Source organism: Ursus americanus, chromosome 28, assembly GCF_024610735.1.
Source record: "Ursus americanus isolate L20-20 chromosome 28, mUrsAme1.1.p, whole genome shotgun sequence".
Taxonomy (NCBI): Eukaryota; Metazoa; Chordata; class Mammalia; order Carnivora; family Ursidae; genus Ursus; species Ursus americanus.
In genome coordinates, this window is record NC_142154.1 from 16,861,584 (window position 1) to 16,884,268 (window position 22,685).

Below are 22,685 nucleotides of genomic sequence, written 5' to 3' on the forward strand. Positions count from 1 at the left end.
ATAGTGTGTTAAAATGCAACAGATTTTTATGTATTGATTTTTTATGCTGCAACTTTACTGAATTTGTTTATTAGTCTAACAATATTTTGGTAGAGTGATTAGAATTTTCTGTATATGTTATCTGTAAATAGTGATACTTTTACTTCTTTTGCTCCAATTTGGATGCCTTTTGTATTTTTTTCTTGCCTAATTGCTCTAACTAGCTCTTCCAATAATATGTTTAATAAAAGTGATGAGAACAGTTATCCTTGTCTGTTCCTCATCTTAGAGGAAACGCTTTTAGCTTTTCACTGTTGAGTATGAGGTTAGCTGTGGTTGTCATCCAAGGCCTTTAATATGTTGAGGTAAATTTCCTTTGTACCTATTTTGTTGAATGTTTTTATTATAAAACAATGTTGAATTTTGTCAAATGCTTTTTCTGCATCCATTGAGATGATCATACGATTTTTAGCCTTCATTTCGTTAATGTGGTATTATTATATTGATTGATTTGAAGATGTTGAACCATCATTGTATCCCTGGAATTAAAGTCTACTTCATCATGGTATATGATCCTTTTAATGTATTGTTGAATTCAGTTTGCTAATTTTTTGTTGAGAATTTTTGTGTCTGTTCTTTAGGAATATTGGCCTGTAATTTTCTTTTCTTGGGGCATCTCTGTCTGGTTTTGGTATTGAGGTAATGCTGGCCTCATAAAATGAGTTTGCAAGTGCTCCCTTCTATTCTGTTTTTTGGAAGGGTTTGAGAAGGATTGGAATTAATTTTTCTTTGAATATTTGGTAGAATTCACCAGAAAAGCCATCTGGTCCTGGACTTTGTTCGTTGGGAGGTTTTTGATTATTGATTCAGTCTCCTTACTAGTAAATGGTGTGTTCAGATCTTTGTTTCTTCCTGATTCATTCTTGGTAGGTTGTTTGTTTCTAGGAATTTATCCATTTCTTCTGGATTGCCAAATTTGTTGGCATATTATATTTGTTCATGGTAGTCTTGTATGATCCTTTGTATATTTGTGGTATCAGTTGTAAGTCGCCTCTTATTTCTGAGCTGATTTATTTGAATCCTCCCATTTTTTCTTGGTGAGTCTAGCCAAAGGTTTGTCAATTTTGTTTACCTTTTTAAAGAACCAGCTCTTAGTTTCATTAATCTTTTCTATTTTTAATCTCTACATCATATATTTATGCTCTGATCTTTATTATTTCCTTCTTTCTGTGAACTTTGGGCTTTATTTGTTCTTCTTTTTCTAGTTCCTTAAGATATAAAATTAAGTTTGAGTTTTTTCTTGTTTTTTGATATAGGCATTTTTTGCTATGAACTTCCCTCTTAGAACTGCTTTTGCTGTATCCCATAAGTTTTGGTATGTCGTATTTCCATTTTCATTTGTCTCAAGGCATTTTAAAAAATTTCTCTTGATTTCTTCTTTGACTCATTGGTTGTTCAGTAGCATGTTGTTTAATTCCCACAAATTTTGAATTTTCCAGTTTTCTTCCTATAATTGATTTTTAGCTTCTTTTGAGCCACTAAATACTTTCCTTCTTTGAACTTGTTCTTTTCCTTCCTTCCTTCCTTCCTTCCTTCCTTCCTTCCTTCCTTCCTTCCTTCCTTCCTTCCTTCCTTCCTTCCTTCCTTCTCTAGGCCCAATCTGGGGCTTGAACTCATGACCCTGAGATCAAGAATCACATGTTCTACCCAAGAATCGCATGTAAGCCAGCCAGGTGCCACTTGTTTTAGTTCTTTCAGTGTATTTATTATAGCTGGTTTGAAGTAATTGCTAAATTCAACATCTGGATCCACTTAGAATCATTTTCTATTTACTCATTTTTTCCTGAGTATGGGTTACACCTTCTTGTTTTAGTACATGTTTTGTAATTTTTTTAAATGGACATTTTAGATAATATATTAATAGTAACTCTGGATTGTGATTTTTTCCCCTACCTGAGGATTATTGCTATTTCTATTTACTTATTTGATATTCATAGTAATTTGCCTGGACTAAAAATATGAAATCCATTTCCCCCACAGTATGTGACTATTGATGTCTCTGTGGGTTTTTTTTTTTTCCTCCTTATTTTTGTTTTAATTTTTAACCCTAGCTTATTAGGGTTTGTTCCTGTTTTCTGTGTAGCTTGACGGTTGAACACCTTGAGGTATGGCTTCTATCCTCTGTCAGTAGATCTGTGTGTGGGTTCAGAAGCCCATTTAACATTTAGGCAGTTTCCAAATATACCCTATTATTTTCTGTTAGCCTCTGTTTTTCTCCTCTGTACATGTGTGCAAACTCTCTGTAGACCTAAAATTTGTAAATCGCTTGAGCCCTCTCTGGTCTTCCCTTTGTTTGCTCATGACTTCCTCTTAGTCTGATATATGTGGAGAGTCTATCAAATGTCTTCCTGCTTCATAGCCCATACCTCCTTGTTAACTTTCTGGCCTATCTGCCCAATTCATTGCTTGCCTCAACCAGGAACATCCCTCACTCTCTTCAAATCATTAGTCTTTCATGTTTACTTGCAACCAAGATTATTACTAATTATTATTATTACTAATTAGTCCTGGGTGTGGGTTTTTCACCTTTTGCTCCGAATCTCGTCAGCCCCCTCCGGCAGTGAAGCTGCTGGTTGTTTGCACCCTGCCCTGCCATATTAGAACTGTTGTACTAACCAAGCCGGGTGGAAGGATGGGAGCCACCCCACGTGAGCTTGTCACAAATTTCTGCTCTTCTTATTGGAAGTGTCGTAGTGTTTTATGAATATGTGCTTTTTCATTTGTTGAAAACTTTTGGTCAGTTTCCAGAGTACTGAAATGGTTGCTTTTGACAATTTTATGTAATTTTATAGTTACTTTCTGGGCAGAGGATTTGGCAGCCTCTTCACTCCATCTACTGGAAGGTCCAGCTTTTCTTTTTTCTTTTTTGGTTATGGTTTGCCTGGCATATGTTTTTATCACTTTATATTTAATCTATCCATGTATTTATATTTTAAATGGATTCCTTTTATACTAGGATCTTGTATTTAAATCCAATCCAATAATCTCTTTTAATTGGTGTCCTCAGGCTATTTGCTTTTAATGTTATTATTGACCATATTAGATTTAGGCTTATCATTTTATTATTAGTTTTCTTTTTGTCACCTCTAGTTTTGTATCTTTATTCCCTCTTTCCTGCCTTTCTTGTTATTATTCAAATATATTTTAGTCTTCTGTTTGAAATCATTTATTGGCTTTGGGGCTTATCTCTTTTATTTATTTATTTTTCTGAAGATTTTATTTATTTATTTATTTATTTATTTATTTATTTATTTGAGAGAGAGAGCATGCATGCACAAGTGGGGGGAAGAGCAGAGGTAAGCTGAGTGTGCAGCCCGACTTGGGGCTTGACCCCAAGATCATGACCTGAGCTGAAATCAAGAGTTGGATGCTCAACCAACTGAGCCACCCAGGTGCCCCTGGGCTTATCTCTTTTAAAAATTTATTTTATTTTTTTGCATTAGAAATTACACTATACATATCTTTCAAAATCTACTTGGAAATTCCTTTTGCTTTCCTCCACCAACCTTTGTGTTACACTTATCAGAAGTAGTACATCTATATATATTGAAAATCATATGAGATAATGCTATGATTTTTGCCTTCAGCAGTCATGCATATCTTGAAACACTTAAAAAGAGAAAAGTAAATAGTCTTATATTTACTCAGTTATAATACCTCTTACATTTGAAGACATAATGGCTTAACTGAGAAAATTTGGTGAAAGATATAAATTTACAGATCTGAAAAGCTCAGCAAAGAGGGCCTGGTGGCTCCATCAGTAGAGCATGTGACTCTTGATCTTGGGGTTGTGAGTTCAAGCCCCACGTTGGGTATAGAGTTTACTTAAAAAGCTCAGCTGACCCCAACTAGAATAAATTCAAGGAAATCATTTACAGATACATCATAATCAACCTGCTAACAATGAAAGATAAAGAACAAATCTTGTAAGCACCTAAAGAAACAATGTTTCAAATGACTGTAGAGTTTTCCTTGGACACCATGGAGGCTGGCAGACAATAGAACAGCATCTTTCAAGTACTAAGAGAACAGAATGGTCACCGCAGAATTCTGTATTTAATGAAAATAATCTTTAGGAATGACAGTGATAGAAGGACACTCCCAGGTAAAGGAAAACGAAGAGAATTTGTTGTCAGCATACCTGCCATACAAGAAATGCTAGATGTTTTTCAGTCTGACTGAATTGATAGAAGCAGGAATCTTGGATTTTCAGGAATGAAGGAAGAGTTACTTAAGGGCATCCTATTGTCCTAGCCTCGGTGCCATCTTCAGACTTGGCCACTTTTGCTAGATTTATGTTTGGCTGAGAGTTTTCAAGTTTTTAACTTGAGCCCACACTTTGGGTTCTGTTTCTTTATTTCTGCCTGATATATTGCTGCCCCAAGCTTATTTCCTATTTCTTGTATTTAAGTTAGAATCTTAGATAACTTTAATTTGAGTCAATTGCTTTCTAAAAATGTATTCCCCCCCCCCGACCAAAAAAAAGAAAAAAAGAGAGGGAAACAAACCATAAAAGACTCTTAAAGACAGAAAACAAACTGAGGCCTGATGAAAAGGAGTGGGTGGGGGATGGGCTAGATGAGTGATGGGTATGAAGGAGGGCACTTGATGTAATGAGCACTGAGTGTTGTATGTGGGTGATGAATCACTGAATTCTGCTCCTGAAGCCAACATTGCATTGGATGTTACCTAACTAGAACTTGAATAAAAATTTGAAAAAAAAATGTACTTTGCGTTGGCTGAGCTTATGCAAGTTTATTTTTTAATCAATTATCGAAGTTAAGATGCCATGTGTGTCCTAGATTTGCGGCCTCGTATAAAATGGTCATGAAAATTATGTTTAATTGAGTCTACCTGAGAAGCTATTTAATTTTTATTTCTCTCTTTCCCACATACTTTCGCAGTGTGACAAAATCATTAATTTTCCAATCACATTATAGACAGTATTCAACTCAGTACTTTAAGGAATAATAGTTAGCTTAAGTTTTTTACAACAATTGAAAAGGCCAAAATAGTAAGCTACTAAGAATAATGTCCTTTTGTTGTACTCATTCATTTAATATGTGCAGTCCTGCGTGTTTCAGATTTAATAAAATGCTTTTATTCATCTCACATAGGAAGTAAGAAATGTCAGCTTTTCGTTCTCCTTCCTGTTCCTCAGTACTTTGACCTTTGGTACTGACATTATGTGTTTCCCTTTTTTGGTCAAAAGTGTTATTAATTTTAATATCTGAAATATGTATGCACGTCTGCCAAAGCAGAGTGTAAATATTGATCTGTTACCACTATAAAAATAAATCATCACATTATGGAAAATTTAGAATCATAATCCCATATTATTTCCCCATCTCACAATACAATAAGGCAACACTGAATTGAAATGGTGGGCACTTGGGGCACTTGGGTGGCTCAGTCGGTTAAGCGCCTGACTCTTGGTTTCAGGTCATGATCTCAGGGTCTTGGGATTGAGCCTTGCGTAGGGCTCCTGCTCAGCACAGTCTATGTCCTTCTGCCACCCTCTCTGTCCCTCCTCCCACTCATGCCTGCCCACGTGCTTGCTCACTCTCTCTTTTAAATAAATAAATAAATAAATAAATAAATAAATAAATAAATAAATAAATCTTTATTTAAAAAATAAAATGGTGGGCAATTGCAAGCTTTAGTAATTTTTGCAACCACATCAAAGCACTTTTTTACACATTTAATTATTTTATAACTAATGATTAAAATAATTTATTTTGCTTGCTCCCATGTGATTTGATAAATTTTTCAAATTTCTTTCAGTATGTGGTTTAATAGATACTGCAATTCAGAAGTATTGATATAATTTTAGTTTTTTCATTAAAAAATTAAGTTTTTAGCATTGGCTTCGCCATACTTAGAGTATAATAATCTAGAAGCACTAATCTTATCTTCGACCATTTTTTATTTCACTATTTTCTGTTTCCAATCAAGCACACCTGATGCTTTTCTTAAAATATCTCGAATTCTTTAACTTTGTCACACTGCCTCTGTTCTAGTCAAACGTCTGCTTGTTTTCTCAGCCTAGAATCTCTTTCCATCCCACTGCTCATTATATATCCATCATTCTAGTTTTTTCAGAAGAGTGCTGTTACTCTGTATGAATCTTCAGGAGATGTCATATTCTCACTGCAGTGAGTCCAGGCCTCGCTACCCAGTATTCATCATCACTCAACATCTCCACGAAGGCCTTCGTAAGGAGCTTATTTCCTACTCTTCTCCCATGGGTGTCTTTGATACTAGTTAGGCTCCAAATAGCCCTTTGTGCATGCTGCATTTATTATTTTCACTTCTGCGCCTTTCCCCATCTTTCAGCCCCACCCCCAGCCCCTGCTGGCAGCGCTGTATCCATTTTCCTTTTCAGCTAGTCAAGTGCCTGTCTCCTCAAGTACATTTTGCAAAAATTGCTCCCACCCCTCATCTACCTCTTCTTTCTCTGACCTCCTATCACATATCATCTCTTTTTTTTTTAAGATTTTATTTATTTATTTCTTTTAGAGAGTGAGAAGAGAGCACATGCGAGTAGGGGGAGGGACAAAGGGAGAGGAAGAGAATCTCAAGCAGACTGCACTGAGCTCAGAGCCCAATGCGGGGTTCCATTTCATGACCCTGATATCATATCCTGAGCCACCCAAGGTGCCCCACACATTGTCTCTTGTATGTACTGTGATTCTCAATGGTGGAGTCCTCATCTCCTCTCCACACCCGGCCCCGTGGTGTGTAGCTGATTGGTTGCACTTCTGTTCCATTTCACGCCTGTAGTCGCTTTATAAAGTGAGGTGAGGAGGGTTTCTTGTTGCTATTTACCCAAAGTTAGAACATGATGATTTTTCCTTCAACTCCCTCACCCCACACATCCCAAATTAGAAGCATTTTTTTGTGTGTGAATTAAATAGGTAGATTGGCAAGCATATCTAAATGAAATACTGTGCTGATGGAACCAATAAGGAAATTGACTCCTGTGTGCATCAGTTAGGTTCAAATAGAACAAAACTCCGATTAAGCGTCACAGACTGTTCCCTGAATCCTCCCTGTCCATCTTCAGATGCATATGTTGCTAAGTATTGGGGAAATTGGGCAGTGCAGTATGAATTTCCCAGCACCTGTCCCTTGTAATATTATAAAAATAACTAGAAATTAATACATTTTGCACTTGTATTACTTTTATTAAAAATAGTTACTAAAAATGATCTGGGTAATAGTCTGTAACAAAGATGGACAAACTTTTTCTCTAAATGGCAAGATAGTAAATATTTTTAAGCTTTGCAGACCACATATGGTCTCTGCTACGTATTTTGTTTTTGTTTTTGCTGGGTTTTTTGGCCACCTTTTAAAAATGTAAAAACCAGTCTTAGCTTGCAGGCAGTATAGAAGTAGGACCACAGGCCAGATTTTGCCTGTGAGCTCTAGTTTGCCAACCCCTGGTCTGTAGCAGTAAGAAAAGGTAGTCTGTGTAACTGGGAATCCCATAGAGCAGAAGATTTTCTGTCCAGTAGAGAAGACATTGCTAATACTAACCCAAGCCCTGAACAAACTGGGTTGTGCCCGGGGTGGTGGGGGGCGTGCGATAAAGTGGTAGGAACATGGGAAACCTTACCCTGAGGGGAATGGCTCGTGGAACAGGATCAGGATTAGAGAAGGCCAAGAGTCGGCCTCCATGGACTTCAATTTGGAAGTTCCATGATGTGGAAGAATTAGACTTGCCCTACATAGTGCTTCCTGTGGAGTCTTGAGTGGATTGTCCTGTCCTGACAGTGAACGACCATTCCCTAGAGATTGCTTAGCAGAGCTTACTGTGCTCAGAGAGGCTTTATGGCAGTGATTTTTCCTGAAAAGGATGAAGTACCTTGTGAAGAACTTCCCAACCTTCAGATTTAATGATTTGGCGTAATACAAGGACGTAATTGTACTCACCATGGAACAGATTACAACTCTAGGTGTCATTGAGGGAATATTAAACTGTAGATGGGAGGACTTCACTTGGATGGAATTAAAGGTAATCTTCCTAGGGTGTGTACACTTTGAGTGGGTTTTTAAAAAAAGAACCATATGGCTGAACAGGATCTAAAAATGTTACCCACCAACAATTTCATCTTATTGTATTCTTCGCCTTTGTGAAAATTTCCAAAAGACATCTTAATTCTCAATCCAGAAATTTTTCTCTGTAGTTCATATAAACAAGGTGCACTTGCTGGGATACTATAATTTGTTTTTAAGTCTCCTGCTATTTCCTTAGATAGAAGGTAAAATGACAAAAGTAGTGAAGCCCAGGTACCTGGAAGTGACTATAATTGTTCTTTTCCCACACTAGCAACAACTTTCGATTCATCAAGCAGCAGAAACCATAGTAACAGACTTCTGGCTCATATTCGGTACTCTGTGTCTCTCCTTTTTCTAGGCGAGCACTCTGCTCCATTAAAAAAAAAAAATTCTAGCAGGCTGATTTAAAGACACCTACCTCTGTTGGATTATTTGCATACTTCGGCATTCATGTCTGTGGAAATTGCTGCAGCTACTGATTTTATTTGTTTTGAACTGTTAACAGTGTTGATTCATTTTATTTCATTTAATCAGGATGCGATTTATCTTCATTTTGATTTTGGTTGTAGAGGTTGGCGATTTGAAGGAGCTGCAGACACTAGACATTTCTACCAATCGTTTGCTAACTTTACCCGAGAGGCTTCACCTGTGCCTTTCTCTGCAGTACCTCACCGTGGACCGCAATCGTCTATGGTGCGTGCCACGCCATCTCTGCCAGCTGCCCAGCCTCAACGAGCTCTCCATGGCTGGAAACCGTCTCGCATTTCTGCCCCTCGGTAAGTGATCATGTTCGCCAGGCAAAGCAAAAAAGCCAAAGACTAAGACGGAAAGCCTTTGTGTCCTTGACAAGGAAGGATAGGGTAGGTTCCTTCATTCTGTTTCTCTTGAATTGCCTCTCTGAATCCATTTTGGTAGTGAACAAAGCATGATTCCCAGTTAACAAAGTTGATTTCGGCCTGGGATTTCACATTTTAAAACAGAAATCTGTGCGTAAATGCTGTTTAGGGACAAAATATAGGCGATATGAGAGGATTTACTCTAAAGAAGGAATGAAAGCAAATGTATATATATAATATATATGTAAGACCATAAAATTGACAGGGAGTATTGAGCAATCTGAAAGGATAGCTACTGGTACAAAGATACCTGTTTAGCTGTTGACTCCTACGTAGAAAACTTGTATTGGGTATCCTAATGATTAGTATCGTCAGATTACCAGACTACACAATTTTAAAAGCTTTACAGTTGGCCGAACTGCCTGCTGAGCTAGAAATGTCACACCGGCTAACAAATAACATATTATTCACTGTAGATTTCTGTAGTGGGCCCATTTTAATAAAAGAATACATTTATTTTTTACTGAGAATTGAATTATTTTGTTAACTTGTGAGAAACAAAGGTGCCATTTAAAAAAAATTAAAATATGAGGCCCCACAGAACCCTAAGCTGTCATAGTAAGCTTCCTATAATTTTACTCATAAAAGCATTTTTTATAATGAATAATTTATCCCTGATGGCAGTGAAGTGAATAATTTACTAGTCCCTGAGGAAATATTTTCTACCATATTACAGTACACATACTATTTTCAATTAAAAATAACTGGGAAATGTGAAAATCAATTTGAATAATCCCAAATAGTTATCTAATTTAAAAAGATTACTTTTCTGTAAACATAATTAAATTCTATGCTTATAAAATTAGCAAAATGAAATAAAACCATTTCAGAAGCAAGCATTTCTAAGAAACCAGAGTTTTCCTTCAAGTGAGAAAATAGTGAGTTATTGAAGTCCAGTAAGATAGCGTGTGTCTAAGAACTCTAAAGCACTGTGCAAATGCAGACCACTCAGCTGAGAAGATAGAGCTTGTGGATTACCATATCCTGCTTTTTAAAAGTTCCGTCCTCCTTCTCATATTCATACCCTCCGTAGTAACCACCAGAGCTTGTATTTACCACTTTCTAAGAGCTGCTGCCTGTACCAATGCCGACTCCCTACCAAGGGCTGGCCAGGATGGCTCAGTCGAAGCTGATCAGTGAATCAGGGAAGGGGACGGGGGAGGGAAGTAAAGGATGTGATGATTTGATCTGTGTGGTATAGAACTCAGTGGTCTAACGTCAGCATTCAGGCTAAAGGTGGACATCCCATTACAGGTAACCGTGCTTTGACTCTCAGGCATTCCCAGAAACAGATTTGCTTGTTAAGTCTGGAGTTGCTCGTACTATTGTTCACAGAATTATTATTATTACTGTCGTTGTTACCACTGACCACATCTATTAGGAGTGTCTCCATGAGTAACACTACTGCAACTCTTTGTAGGAACAATCATTTATTGAATTAGGTATTCTGTTAGGCACGGTACAGAGGCTCTCTAATTTAATTATTACAGAACCAGTTATTACAAAATCTATTGACAACCTGTTTACAGATGAGGAAATTGAGATTCAGAGACGTTAAGTAACCCACCCAGAATCACAGCTAGTGAGAGACTGAATTGAGTTTCGGACTCTGTCTGATTCTAAACTCCACATTCTTTCCACCTTGGCATGCTATCTCCACATCCCAGGCGTGATCCTTCTGCAAGGGGACCTCATGTGGAATAGGGCTGAACTTGGGGCACCTGGGTGGCTCAGTTGGATAAGCGCCCAACTCTTGATTTCAGCTCAGGTCATGATCTCAGGGTTGTAAGATCGAGCCCCACGTCAGGCTCTGTGCTGGGCATGGAGCCTGCTTAAGATTCTCTTTCTGCCCCTCCACCTACCCCTCTCTCTCTCCTTCTAAAAAAAAAACAAAAAGGAAAAAGAAAAAGGAATAGGGCTGAACTATACTGCTCATCTTTCTAGTTGTATAGCCACCTCCAGTGTCAAATTTGGGCAGCCATTTTGTGTTCAAATACTCATATAGACACTCTAATTGGCCCAGTTCAGTCTCTCTCTCTACTCGCTTGGTAGGGTCTGTCTTCCAGAGGGTATAGCTTGGTCTCACGTACCCACTCTGGACATCAGCTAGGTGCTCCCAGTTACTCATTTCTAATCTGACTATCATCAGCAGGTCCTACAGCGAGAAAAATCTAATAAAAGTTGAGGCCAGAGAACTGTTATCCAGCTCTTTCTTGGTGTTAGCCATTCTTCTTTCCTTGTCTGGCCCCTTCAACCTCCATGGAGTTCCTGATTCCTTAATTTTGTGCTGGTCACAACTTGTGTTCCTTGTCTTCTTGTTTCTTCCATCACATATGCTTTGTCTCAAGTCTAAACCATTCATCAGCAACTGCCTGCATCCTGCCTGTGGCTCTGGTCCACAACCCTGTTCTCATGTCTGATACCAGAGGTACACTTAGCCATCTAGAGCCATCTAGCTCTAGAGCCCAGGTTCTGCCTAGAATCCCATATACAATCAAACTTTTAAAACTAAATGAATCTTGTTTGCCAGTCTTTAGCCTGTGGGTCCTGTCTCCAGTCCAGCCGGGCTCCATGCCCTTCATCTCGCCTATTCTTCCTACCTCACTGTAGCTCATCCAGCCATGGCTCCTTATTACCCTGGTCATTTGCCACTCATTCTGACCTGTCATTGTAGCAGAGACACAGCCAAGCAGGTGCTGTGGCGGCGGCGGCAGTAATGTTGGGAGAAAAGAGAAGCCACTCCAATAGGAACTTGACCTCTGTTGGTTTGTAGTGCTGAGGAGTGACCTTGTGTATCACGCTGAATGCCTACAGCAGCAGATGGCGGGAGTGGCAGTGGCTGGGGCAAGGTGATAGGAATGATCGTTGGGTAGAAGGGAGAGTCCACTACACATTGCCTGCTGCTCTTCTGCCTGGCACCTCAGTTACGTATTTGCTGGGGCATCTTTGTGCGCCATGGTAAGTGCTGGTGTGGGCGAGGAGATGGGCGTTTCTTCTTCAACACTCGGGTTTAGTGGTGAGTAGAGCCTTGCAGAGTGGTCTCTGTCTCTAGGTGTCTTGTCACCCCCAAAACCTTGCTTCTGTGTTTGGAGAGGTTTTCCTTTGTGACCTGGTCGATATGGTGGCAAAGAGCATGAGAGGCAGGAGGGTCTGCACTGGGCTCTGAGGAGGGTCCCTCACAACACTGAGGTAACCATAGCTCTCCAGCCCGGGGCCACGGACAGCCCAGGAGACGGAAGCAGTTTCATACTGCTCTGGGTGCCATCCCGGCCCACAAGGCTCACGGCCCTGGCAGGACACAGGCCTGTGGATAAGGTTTGATTTTACCAGAGAAAGACATACAAGCAAGAGGAGGAGGAGAAAAATTGTCAGCCAGGAAAGAAACAGGCTGCCTGAAGCGGTGGTCGGCCCTGGGCTCAGACTGATTCTTGAGAACAGCAGGAGCCCAGGGTTAGGAAGCAAATACAAGCACCAGTGGTCTTTCTTCCCTGTTATATTGGGCAAACCTTTGTAAAGAAATGGGTAAGACCACCAGAGACAGCCAGAGAGGGCTTTGGGAGATTGGAGACAGGATCATCTGTGAAGATGATGAAAGTGAATCTGACAGAAATATCAGCGATCTTCTCTATGTTGTTTTGTGGTTTTGTGGGAGTTTTTGTTTTCTGTTTTGTTTTTTAATACCACGAAGGTGGCTTTGGAAAGGGGTTTCAATTAGGTCTTTTGGAGAAAAATAATGAAATCCATCGCTGTCCTTCCACAGTGTTTGTGCACTTGAAACCTTTCTTTGAACTCCTTTCTGATAAACAAAAGCTGTCTAACGCTATGAACTATGGTGGACAGAGTCAAATGAAGCACGTGGCTGTGGGCGCTGCCTTTCCTCAGACACCTGAACTGGTCTTGGAAACCTAGCAAAGAGGGATGTCTCTTTACAGTAGTTAGGATATACTGTGTGTATACACACGCACACATACATACACACACAGAACTAAAGTTTCCAAATAGAAGTCTCTTACGTTTCAACGTGATTCTGTGAGCATAGTACAGGAACTTGAAGGCCTATGAAATGGGAGCTATAATATCTCTGCCCAGGATTGGAGGTAGGAATCCTGTTTTGGGGAGTTACTTACTGAATTCGGTTGCTTGCCAAAGAAGGTTGGCTTAGAAGAAAAGCAAGTTTTTATGGGGCTTCTTAAAAGAATGTCATATCTCAGCATCTTCAAAAAGCAGCTACAGAGGTTATATATATATAGGATGACTTAAATAATGTGTAAAACTAGCTAAACCATAATCCTCTTTGAGGACTTTCTTTTTAAGATGAAGAGATGCATCAAGACAGAAGGATGTTCTTATTCTAATGATACCATGATAATTGAGTGACAGATGAGCCTACAAACAAAGCTTTTTCCATTGTGGTGATTGTCGGTGAGGACAGGAAAAGTATTCACTTGAGCCTCATGCTATGAGATTTGCTAGAGGTTTTGAAATGAGAGTATTTGTTGTTGATTCAATATAGTTCTGCACACTAAATAGCTCCCAGAGTTGTGACTCACCTCTGGGCTTCTGAAAGTGTAGGAAAATACAAAGGAAAGGATTTTTTTTTTCTCTAAGGCTTTTTTACCAGGTGTTCCTGGTCTCTCGCATAATTAAGAAGCCCGATTATTCAGTAATGTTCACAACTTATTTAATGATGAATAATAGATATAAGTACTGTGAGGTTGCCCAGGCACGAATTGGCCATGGAAGAACATCCTTTAGTTAGCCCCCAGGAAGTGCTGTGTCATCTAAACTCAGTAACTCCTGTAGCTTAAGAAAATGAGAAGACAAAATTTGCCCCCAAGTTAGCTGGTAGAATTTTTTTTAAAGATTTTTATTTATTTATTTGAGAGAGAGTGAGAGAGCATGGGGGGAGAGGCAGAGGTAGAGGGAGAAGCAGACTCCCCACTGAGCAGGGAGCCCAATGCAGGGCCTGATCCCAGGACCCTGAGATCATGACCTGAGCTGAAGGCAGACGCTTCACCGACTGAGCCACCCAGGCACCCCAGCAGGTGGAATTTTTGACTGTTAGAAAAACAGTGAACGAATTCTTTTTTTTTTTTTAAAGGTTTTATTTATTTATTCGACAGAGATAGAGACAGCCAGCGAGAGAGGGAACACAAGCAGGGGGAGTGGGAGAGGAAGAAGCAGGCTCATAGCAGAAGAGCCTGATGTGGGGTTCGATCCCAGATCGCCAGGATCACGCCCTGAGCCGAAGGCAGACGCTTAACCACTGTGCCACCCAGGCGCCCCAGTGAACGAATTCTTAACCAAGAACATTGGGCAAATGACACTGAAATGTATAGACTATTCTAGTACATAAACTACCATGTAGTGAACCCAAAACTTAGTGGACAGTGGCTTCCTACTAACAGGAAACTATTTGGGTTTCTAAACCAGTCCTAGAGCCGGTCCTTGGAGATTGTGGTAGTGCAGTGTGTGTTTTCTCTGGAACAGTTATTCTGTGTGCCAAAGACTTGTGCTTGTGGGTGAGGTGACCATTCCGTTGCTGCTATGGATTATACACCATGACTTTGAGAGGGAGGTAAAACTGGCCCTTTTATCACATAACAGATCACTCCAGTTTTCTATAGTAGTTGTAGTTGCTTTTTCCTTTATAGGGTTTAAGATACCTTGCGTAGAAAAAACAAAACAGTTTATGCCAAGTAAGGTGCAGTTTTAGAAAGTAGCTTCTAGGCATTTTCAAAACTTAACGCTGAAATCCCTTCTTTCACTGCAAATGGCATATTAGACACAAATCTGTTACCTGTACTTGGTCTTTCTATTGCTTCTTGTTCTTGTTTGCTCTGTATCGGCTTAGAAAATCAGGAAAAGAATTGCTCTTTCCTATTTTTTAAGAAAATATTTAAGTCCACGCAAAACCAGTATGGAAACTAGATGGAAACCAGCTAATAATTCTGTAATCTCAGACTTAGAGATGAATGTAAACTGTACTTTGCTGAACCATGAATGTGTTTGATCTGCAGTTTGAAGAACTACTGCCTTGAGGTCATTGTTTAATGGGAACTATTTGCAAAGTTTTGTAGCTGTAAATAAGTTTCAGTGCTTAAAAAGTCTGTTCTAGTACAGACCAGAAGTCCCAGTGGTTGGAATTAGTCCTGTGTTGGAGTAGAAGTTGTGATGACTGCTTTCCAAGGAGAGACCCAAACATGCCACTAAAATCGTGTTCTGTTCCGTGTTCTGTGGGGATTGTTGGGTACATCTCTAATCAAAGGCATAGTGAAAAGGGAGAAAAGAAGGGTTTGAAAACAAGGCTCAAAAACTAGTAATGGGAAAAAGTGAGAGAGAATTATTCTGTTAATTAAAGTCCATGCAGACCTTGTTTCAGGAGTAAAAGTATTATAACTCTTGTATTTCTTCAAGAAAATGGATATTCAGTGCTCTTTTTTGGACTCTATCTTCTTGCAAGTATTTGTAACAAAAATTGTTTATTTCTTTTCATGCTGCTTACTCATCTGACCCTTTTCCACTGTCTTAATGATACCCCTGCTTTGTTTTTCTTTCATCACATTGGGTCTTTGCTGTTGCCTCAAGGTTTTCTTAGGAAGTTAATTTGATTATTTAATATGGCTTCTGTAGCATGGGCCAGACATTGACTGTACTGTGCTAATGTGTGAAGAGAAAACTCACCTAGAGTATATTTTTCTCTAAGTTTTGGAATAGGATTTGGGGATGGGGAAGTGATTAATATGAAAAAGTTAGCCCTGTTTTCTTAAATACCAGTTTAAAACAAGAGAGGACTGCTGCTCATTCTTTAAAGGGTACAAGTGTGATATTGTTATAATGTCCACACTACCCAATGCAAGCTACAGATTCAGTACAATTCCTATCAAAATTCCAATGGCATTTTTCATAGAACTAGAAAAAATAATCCTAAAATTTATGTGGAACCACAAAAGACCCCCAAATAGCAAAAGCAATACTGAGAAAGAAGAACAAAGCTGGAAGTAGCATGCTGCCTGATTTCAAACCATATTACAAAGCTGTAGTAATCAAAACAGTATGGCATGGGCACAAAAACAGATGCGTAGATCAATAGAACAGAATAGAGAGCCCAGAAATAAACCCACACTTACATGGTCAGTTAATTTCTGACATAGTGGACAAGAATATACAATGAAGAAAAGATACTCTCTTCAAGAAATGGGTTTACGAGAGAAGAGTTAAGATGGCGGGGGAGTAGGGGACCCCTTTTCAGCTGGTCCCCTGAGTTGAGTTGGATAGGTACCAGACCAGCCTGAACATCCACGGAATCAGCCTGAGACGCGGGAAGATACATCTAGATCTGTACAAATGAACATATCCAGCGCTGAGAATTGAGGTATGAAGCGGGGAGCCATGAAACCTTGCACATATATCGGAAGATAAATGGAAGGGGGAGGGAGCCGCCACGTTCGGGTGCCAGGAAGCGGTAGCCACCTGCACGGGGGAGCAGGCGGGCTCGAGGACGGCACCCACGAGACAGCAGACTGAGACCGTGAGCCAGGAGCGCGCGACGAGACTGAAACGGAGCTCCGGTGTGCTAACTGGAACCAGACTGAGACCGGGAGCTCCGGGAGCTCCGGGAGCGCTCGGGGGCGGCTGGCGGCTGGTGGTGTTAGAAACACAAAGGACAGAGACGCGCCGGCCCTGGAAGTGAGGGCTGGGACACCGGATGTAGGGTGCACATCCCGAGACACTGCAGGGTTGAGCAGCACCAACAGTAACAGAGTTAAAGTGGCCAGAACATCAGTGGAGAACGGTCCGCGATCCCTCTCTTCTGAGACAGAGGCTGAGATTGGGCCTCTGCTGCTCTGACTCTCAGAAGAGGCACAGCAAACCGCCAGGGAAAGCCACCAGAGAACAAAAGCCTGGAAAGACCGGCTCACAGCGTGCCCATCCCCATCCCCTCTCCAAAGGGACACGGAGACCCTACCCAAACACGGTTGCCTGAGTATCGGCGCAGCAGGCCCCTCCCACAGAAGGCAGGCTGAAAAATCAAGAAGCCCACATCCCTAAGATCCCTATAAAACAAGGGTGCATGGCCTGGGTCCCGGTCAATAATTTGGGCTCTGGACAACCCCGCACCCTCTCCTCATCAGAATGACGAGAAGGAGAAATCCCCCCCAGCAAAGAAAAGACAATGAGTCTGTGGCCTCTGCCACAGAGCTAATGGATATGGATATAACCAAATTATCAGAAATGAATTCAGAGTAACAATGGTGAAGGTGATATGCAGACTTGAAAAAAGTATTAACAAAAATGTTAATGAGAATATAGACTCTCTAAGGGCAGAAATGAGAGCGAATCTGGCAGAAATTAAAAATTCTATGAGCCAAATGCAGTCAAAACTAGAGGAGGCTCTGACGGCCAGGGTGAATGAGGCAGAAGAACGTATCAGCTAATTAGAGGATGGGTTAGTAGAAGAAAAAGCTAAAATAGAATCTGGACTCAAAAAAATCCACACTCAGGAATGTAGGTAACGGGAGATTACTGACTCAATGAAACATTCCAATGTCAGAATCATCGGCATCCCTGAGGGGGTGGAGAAAAAAAGAGGTCTAGAAGAGATATTTGAACAAATTGTAGCTGAAAACTTCCCTAATCTAGCAAGGGAAACAAACATTCGTGTCCAAGAGGCAGAGAGGACCCCTCCCAACCTCAACCGCGACAAACCTACGCCACGTCACGTCATAGTGCAATTCGCAAATATTAGATCCAAGGATACAGTATTGAAAGCGGCCAGGACAAAGAAATTTCTCACGTACCAAGGCAAAGGTATCAGAATTACGTCAGACCTGTCTACACAGACCTGGAATGAGAGAAAGGGTTGGGAGGGCATTTTTAAAGCTCTTTCAGAGGAAAAATGCAGCCAAGGATCCTTTATCCAGCAAGGCTGTCATTCAGAATTGATGGAGAAATAAAGACCTTCCAGAATCACCAGTCATTGACCAATTTCATAACCATGAAACCAGCCCTACAGGAGATATTAAGGGGGGTTCTATAAAAGTAAAAAGGCCCCAAGAGTGATACAGAACAGAAAGTCACAATCTATAGAAACAAAGACTTTACTGGCAACATGGCACCATTAAAATCATAGCTCTCAATAATCAGTCTCAATGTAAATGGCCTAAATGCTCCCATAAGATGCCACAGGGTTGCAGATTGGATAAAAAGACATGACCCATCCATTTGCTGTCTACAAGAGATTCATTTTGAACCTAAAGATACATTCAGGCTGAAAGTAAAGGGATGGAATACCAATTTTCACGCCAATGGACCTCAAAGGAAAGCTGGGGTAGCAATTCTCATATCAGACAGATTGGATTTTAAACTAAAGACTATAGTTAGAGACACAGAAAGGCACTATATTATTCTTAAAGGATGTATCCAACGAGTGGATGTGACAATTGTAAATATATATGCCCCCAAGAGGGGAGCAGCAAGGTACACAAGCCAACTCTTAACCAAAATAAACAGACATATAGATAAAAATACACTAATAGTAGGAGACCTCAACACTCCGCTATCAGCAATGGATCACCTAAGCAAGAAATCAGCAAAGAAACAAGAGCTTTGAATGCCATACTTGACGAGTTGGACCTCATAGATATATATAGAGCACTACACCCCAGAACCAAAGAATACTCATTCTATTCTAATGCCCATGGAACATTCTCAAGAATAGATCATGTTCTGGGTCACAAAACAGGTCTCAAACGATACCAAAAGACTGAAATTATTCCCTGCATGTTCTCAGACCACAACACTCTGAAATTGGAACTCATCCACAAGGAAAAATTTGAAAGAGACTCAAACACTTGGAGACTAACAACCATCCTGCTCAGGAATGACTCGATAAACCAGGAAATCAAAAATCAATTTAAACAATTTATGGAGACCAACGAGAATGAAAACACAACAGTCCAAAACCTATGGGATACTGCAAAGGCAGTCCTAAGGGGAAAATACATAGCCATCCAAGCCTCACTCAAAAGAATAGAAAAATCTAAAACGCAGCATTTATATTCTCACCTCAAGAAGCTGGAACAGCAACAGAGGGACAGGCCTAATCCACGCACGAGGAAGCAGTTGACCAAGATTAGAGCAGAAATCAATGAATTAGAAACCAGGAGTACAGTAGAGCAGATCAAGAGAACTAGAAGCTGGTTCTTTGAGAGAATCAATAAAATTGACAGACCGCTGGCAAGACTTATCCAAAAGAATAGAGAAAGGACCCAAATTAATAAAATGATGAATGAAAAAGGAGAGGTCACAACCAACACCAATGAAATTGGAAGGATTATTAGAAACTTTTATCAACAGCTTTATGCCAATAAATTAAGCAGTCTGGAAGAGATGGAGACCTTCCTGGAAACCTATAAACTACCAAGACTGAAACAGGAAGAAATTGGTTTTTTAAACAGGCCAATTAATTATGAAGAGATTGAGTCAGTGATAAACAACCTTCCAAATAACAAAACTCCAGGCCCGGACAGTTTTCCTGGGGAATTCTACCAAACATTCAAAGAAGAAATAATACCTATTCTCCTAAAGCAATTTCAAAAAATAGAAACAGAAGGAAAGCTACCAAACTCATTCTATGAGGCCAATATTACCTTGATCCCCAAACCAGGAAATGACCCCATCATAAAGGAGAATTACAGACCAATTTCCCTAATGAATATGGACACCAAAATCCTCAACAAGATCCTGGCTAATAGAATCCAACAGTACATTAAAAGGATTATCCATCATGGTCAAGTCGGATTCATCCCTGGGATGCAAGCGTGGTTCAACATCCGCAAATCGATCAGCTTGATATTGATACATCATATCAACAAGAAAAGACTCAGGAACCATATGATCCTCTCAATTGATGCAGAAAAAGCATTTGACAAAATACAGCATCCTTTCCTGATTAAAACCCTTCAGAGTATAGGGATAGAAGGTACATTCCTCAATTTCATAAAAACCATCTGTGAAAAGCCTACAGCAAATATTATTCTCAATGGGGAAAAGCTGGAAGCCTTTCCCTTAAAATCAGGAACACGACAAGGATGCCCGCTCTCGCCACTGTTATTCAATATAGTACTAGAAGTCCTTGCAACAGCAATCAGACAACAAAAAGGGATAAAAGGTATCCAAATTGGCAAAGAAGAAGTCAAACTGTCTCTATTCGCAGATGACATGATACTGTATATGGAAAACCGAAAAGAATCCACTCCCAAACTATTAGAAGTTATGGAGCAATTCAGTAATGTGGCGGGATACAAAATCAATGCTCAGAAATCAGTTGCATTTCTATACACGAATAATGAGACTGAAGAAAGAGAAATTAGGGAATCCATCCCATGTACAATAGCACCAAAAACCATACGTTTCCTTGGAATTAACTTAACCAGAGATGTAAAGGACCTATATTCTAGAAACTATCAATCACTCTTGAAGACATTGAGGAAGACACAAAAAGATGGAAAGATATTCCATGCTCATGGATTGGAAGACTTAACATAGTTAAAATGTCCATGCTACCCAGAGCAATCTACACTTTCATTGCTATTCCGATCAAAATACCGAGGACATTTTTCAAAGAACTGGAACAAATAGTCCTTAAATTTGTATGGAACCAGAAAAGGCCCCGAATCTCCAAGGAACTGTTGAAAAGGAAAAACAAAGCTGGGGGCATCACAATGCCGGATTTCGAGCTGTACTACAAAGCTGTGATCACAAAGACAGCATGGTACTGGCACAAAAACAGACACATAGACCAATAGAACAGAATAGAGAACCCAGAAATGGACCCTCGGCTCTTTGGGCAACTAATCTTTGATAAAGCAGGAAAAAACATCCGGTGGGAAAAAGACAGTCTCTTCAATAAATGGTGCTGGGAAAATTGGACAGCTGCATGCAAAAGAATGAAACTTGACCACTCTCTCACACCATACACAAAGATAAACTCCAAATGGACGAAAGACCTCGATGTGAGACAGGAATCCATCAAAATCCTAGAGGAGAACATAGGCAGCAATCTCTACAACATCGGCCAACGCAACGTTTTTAATGACACATCTCCAAAGGCAAGAGAAACAAAAGATAAAATGAACTTGTGGGCCTTCATCAAGATAAAAAGCTTCTGCACAGCCAAGGAAACAGTCAAAAAAACTAAGAGGCACCCCACGGAATGGGAGAATATATTTGCAAATGATGCTACAGATAAAAGACTGGTATCCAAGATCTACAAAGAACTTCTCAAACTCAATACACGAGAAACAAGTAAGCAAATCCAAAAATGGGCAGAAGATATGAACAGACACTTTTCCAATGAAGACATACAAATGGCTAACAGACACATGAAAAAATGTTCAAAATCATTAGCCATCAGGGAAATTCAAATCCAAACCACACTGAGATACTACCTTATGCCAGTTAGAATGGCAAAAATTGACAAGGCAAGAAACAACAATTGCTGGAGAGGATGTGGAGAAAGGGGATCCCTCCTACATTGTTGGTGGGAATGCAAGTTGGTACAGCCGCTCTGTAAAACAGTGTGGAGGTCCCTTAAAAAGTTAAAAATTGAGCTACCCTATGACCCAGCCATTGCACTACTGGGTATTTACCCCAAAGATACAGACGTAGTGAAGAGAAGGGCCATATGCACCCCAATGTTCATAGCAGCATTGTCCACAATAGCTAAATCGTGGAAGGAACCGAGATGCCCTTCAACAGATGACTGGATTAAGAAGTTGTGGTCTATATATACAGTGGAATATTACTCAGCTATCAGAAGGAACGAGTTCTCAACATTTGCTGCAACATGGACGGCACTGGAGGAGATAATGCTAAGTGAAATAAGTCAAGCAGAGAAAGACAATTATCATATGATTTCTCTCATCTATGGAACATAAGAACTAGGAAGATCGGTAGGGGAAGAAAGGGCTAAAGAAAGGGGGGGTAATCAGAAGGGGGAATGAAGCATGAGAGACTATGGACTCTGAGAAACAAACTGAGGGCTTCAGAGGGGAGGGTGTGGGGGAATGGGATAGAGTGGTGTTGGGTAGTAAGGAGGGTACGTATTGCATGGTGCACTGGGTGTTACACGCAACTAATGAATCATCGAACTTTACATTGGAAATCAGGGATGTACTGTATGGTGACTAACATAATATAATAAAAAAACATTAAAAAAAAGAAGAAATGAATTTAAGGAGAAAAAAAAGAAATGGGTTTACGACAACTGTATAGCAATATGCAAAAGAATGAAACTGGACCACTTTCTGATACCATATATGAAAATAAACTCAGAGTGGATTAAAGACTTAGATATAAGACCTAAAAGCATAAAACACCTAGAAGAAAACATAGGCAGTTAACCCTTTTGACATTGGTCTTAGTGATTTTTTTCAGATCTGTCTCCTCAGGCAAAAATAAACAAATGGGATTATATCAAACTAAAAGCTTTTGCACAGGAAGGAAACCACCAAAAAAAAAAAAAAATGAAAAGGTAACCTACTGAATGGGAGATGGTATATGCAAATGATGTATCTGATAAACGATCCCCAGCCAAAATATATAAAGAACTCCTAAAACTCAGTACCAAAAAATAAACAAACTGATTAAAAAATGGGCAAAGGGCCTGAATAGACATTTGTCCAA

The 22,685-nt window shown here is 39.9% G+C and overlaps 1 protein-coding gene across 5 annotated transcripts in view; it reads left to right on the forward strand.

Annotated features, from left to right (window-relative positions):
• Window positions 1-22,685, forward strand: part of LRRC28 (leucine rich repeat containing 28) — a 167,933-nt gene that overhangs the window by 94,891 nt on the left and 50,357 nt on the right. For 3 of the 5 annotated variants that reach the window (XM_045795402.2, XM_087856703.1, XM_045795404.2), the window contains exon 6: window positions 8,670-8,876. The exons of 1 other annotated variant lie outside the window; for it this stretch is intronic. In XM_045795402.2, the coding sequence (XP_045651358.1) occupies window positions 8,670-8,876 (207 nt within the window). The remainder of the gene's footprint in view (window positions 1-8,669; window positions 8,877-22,685) is intronic. One more of the 5 variants, XM_087856702.1, reaches the window with a different exon arrangement.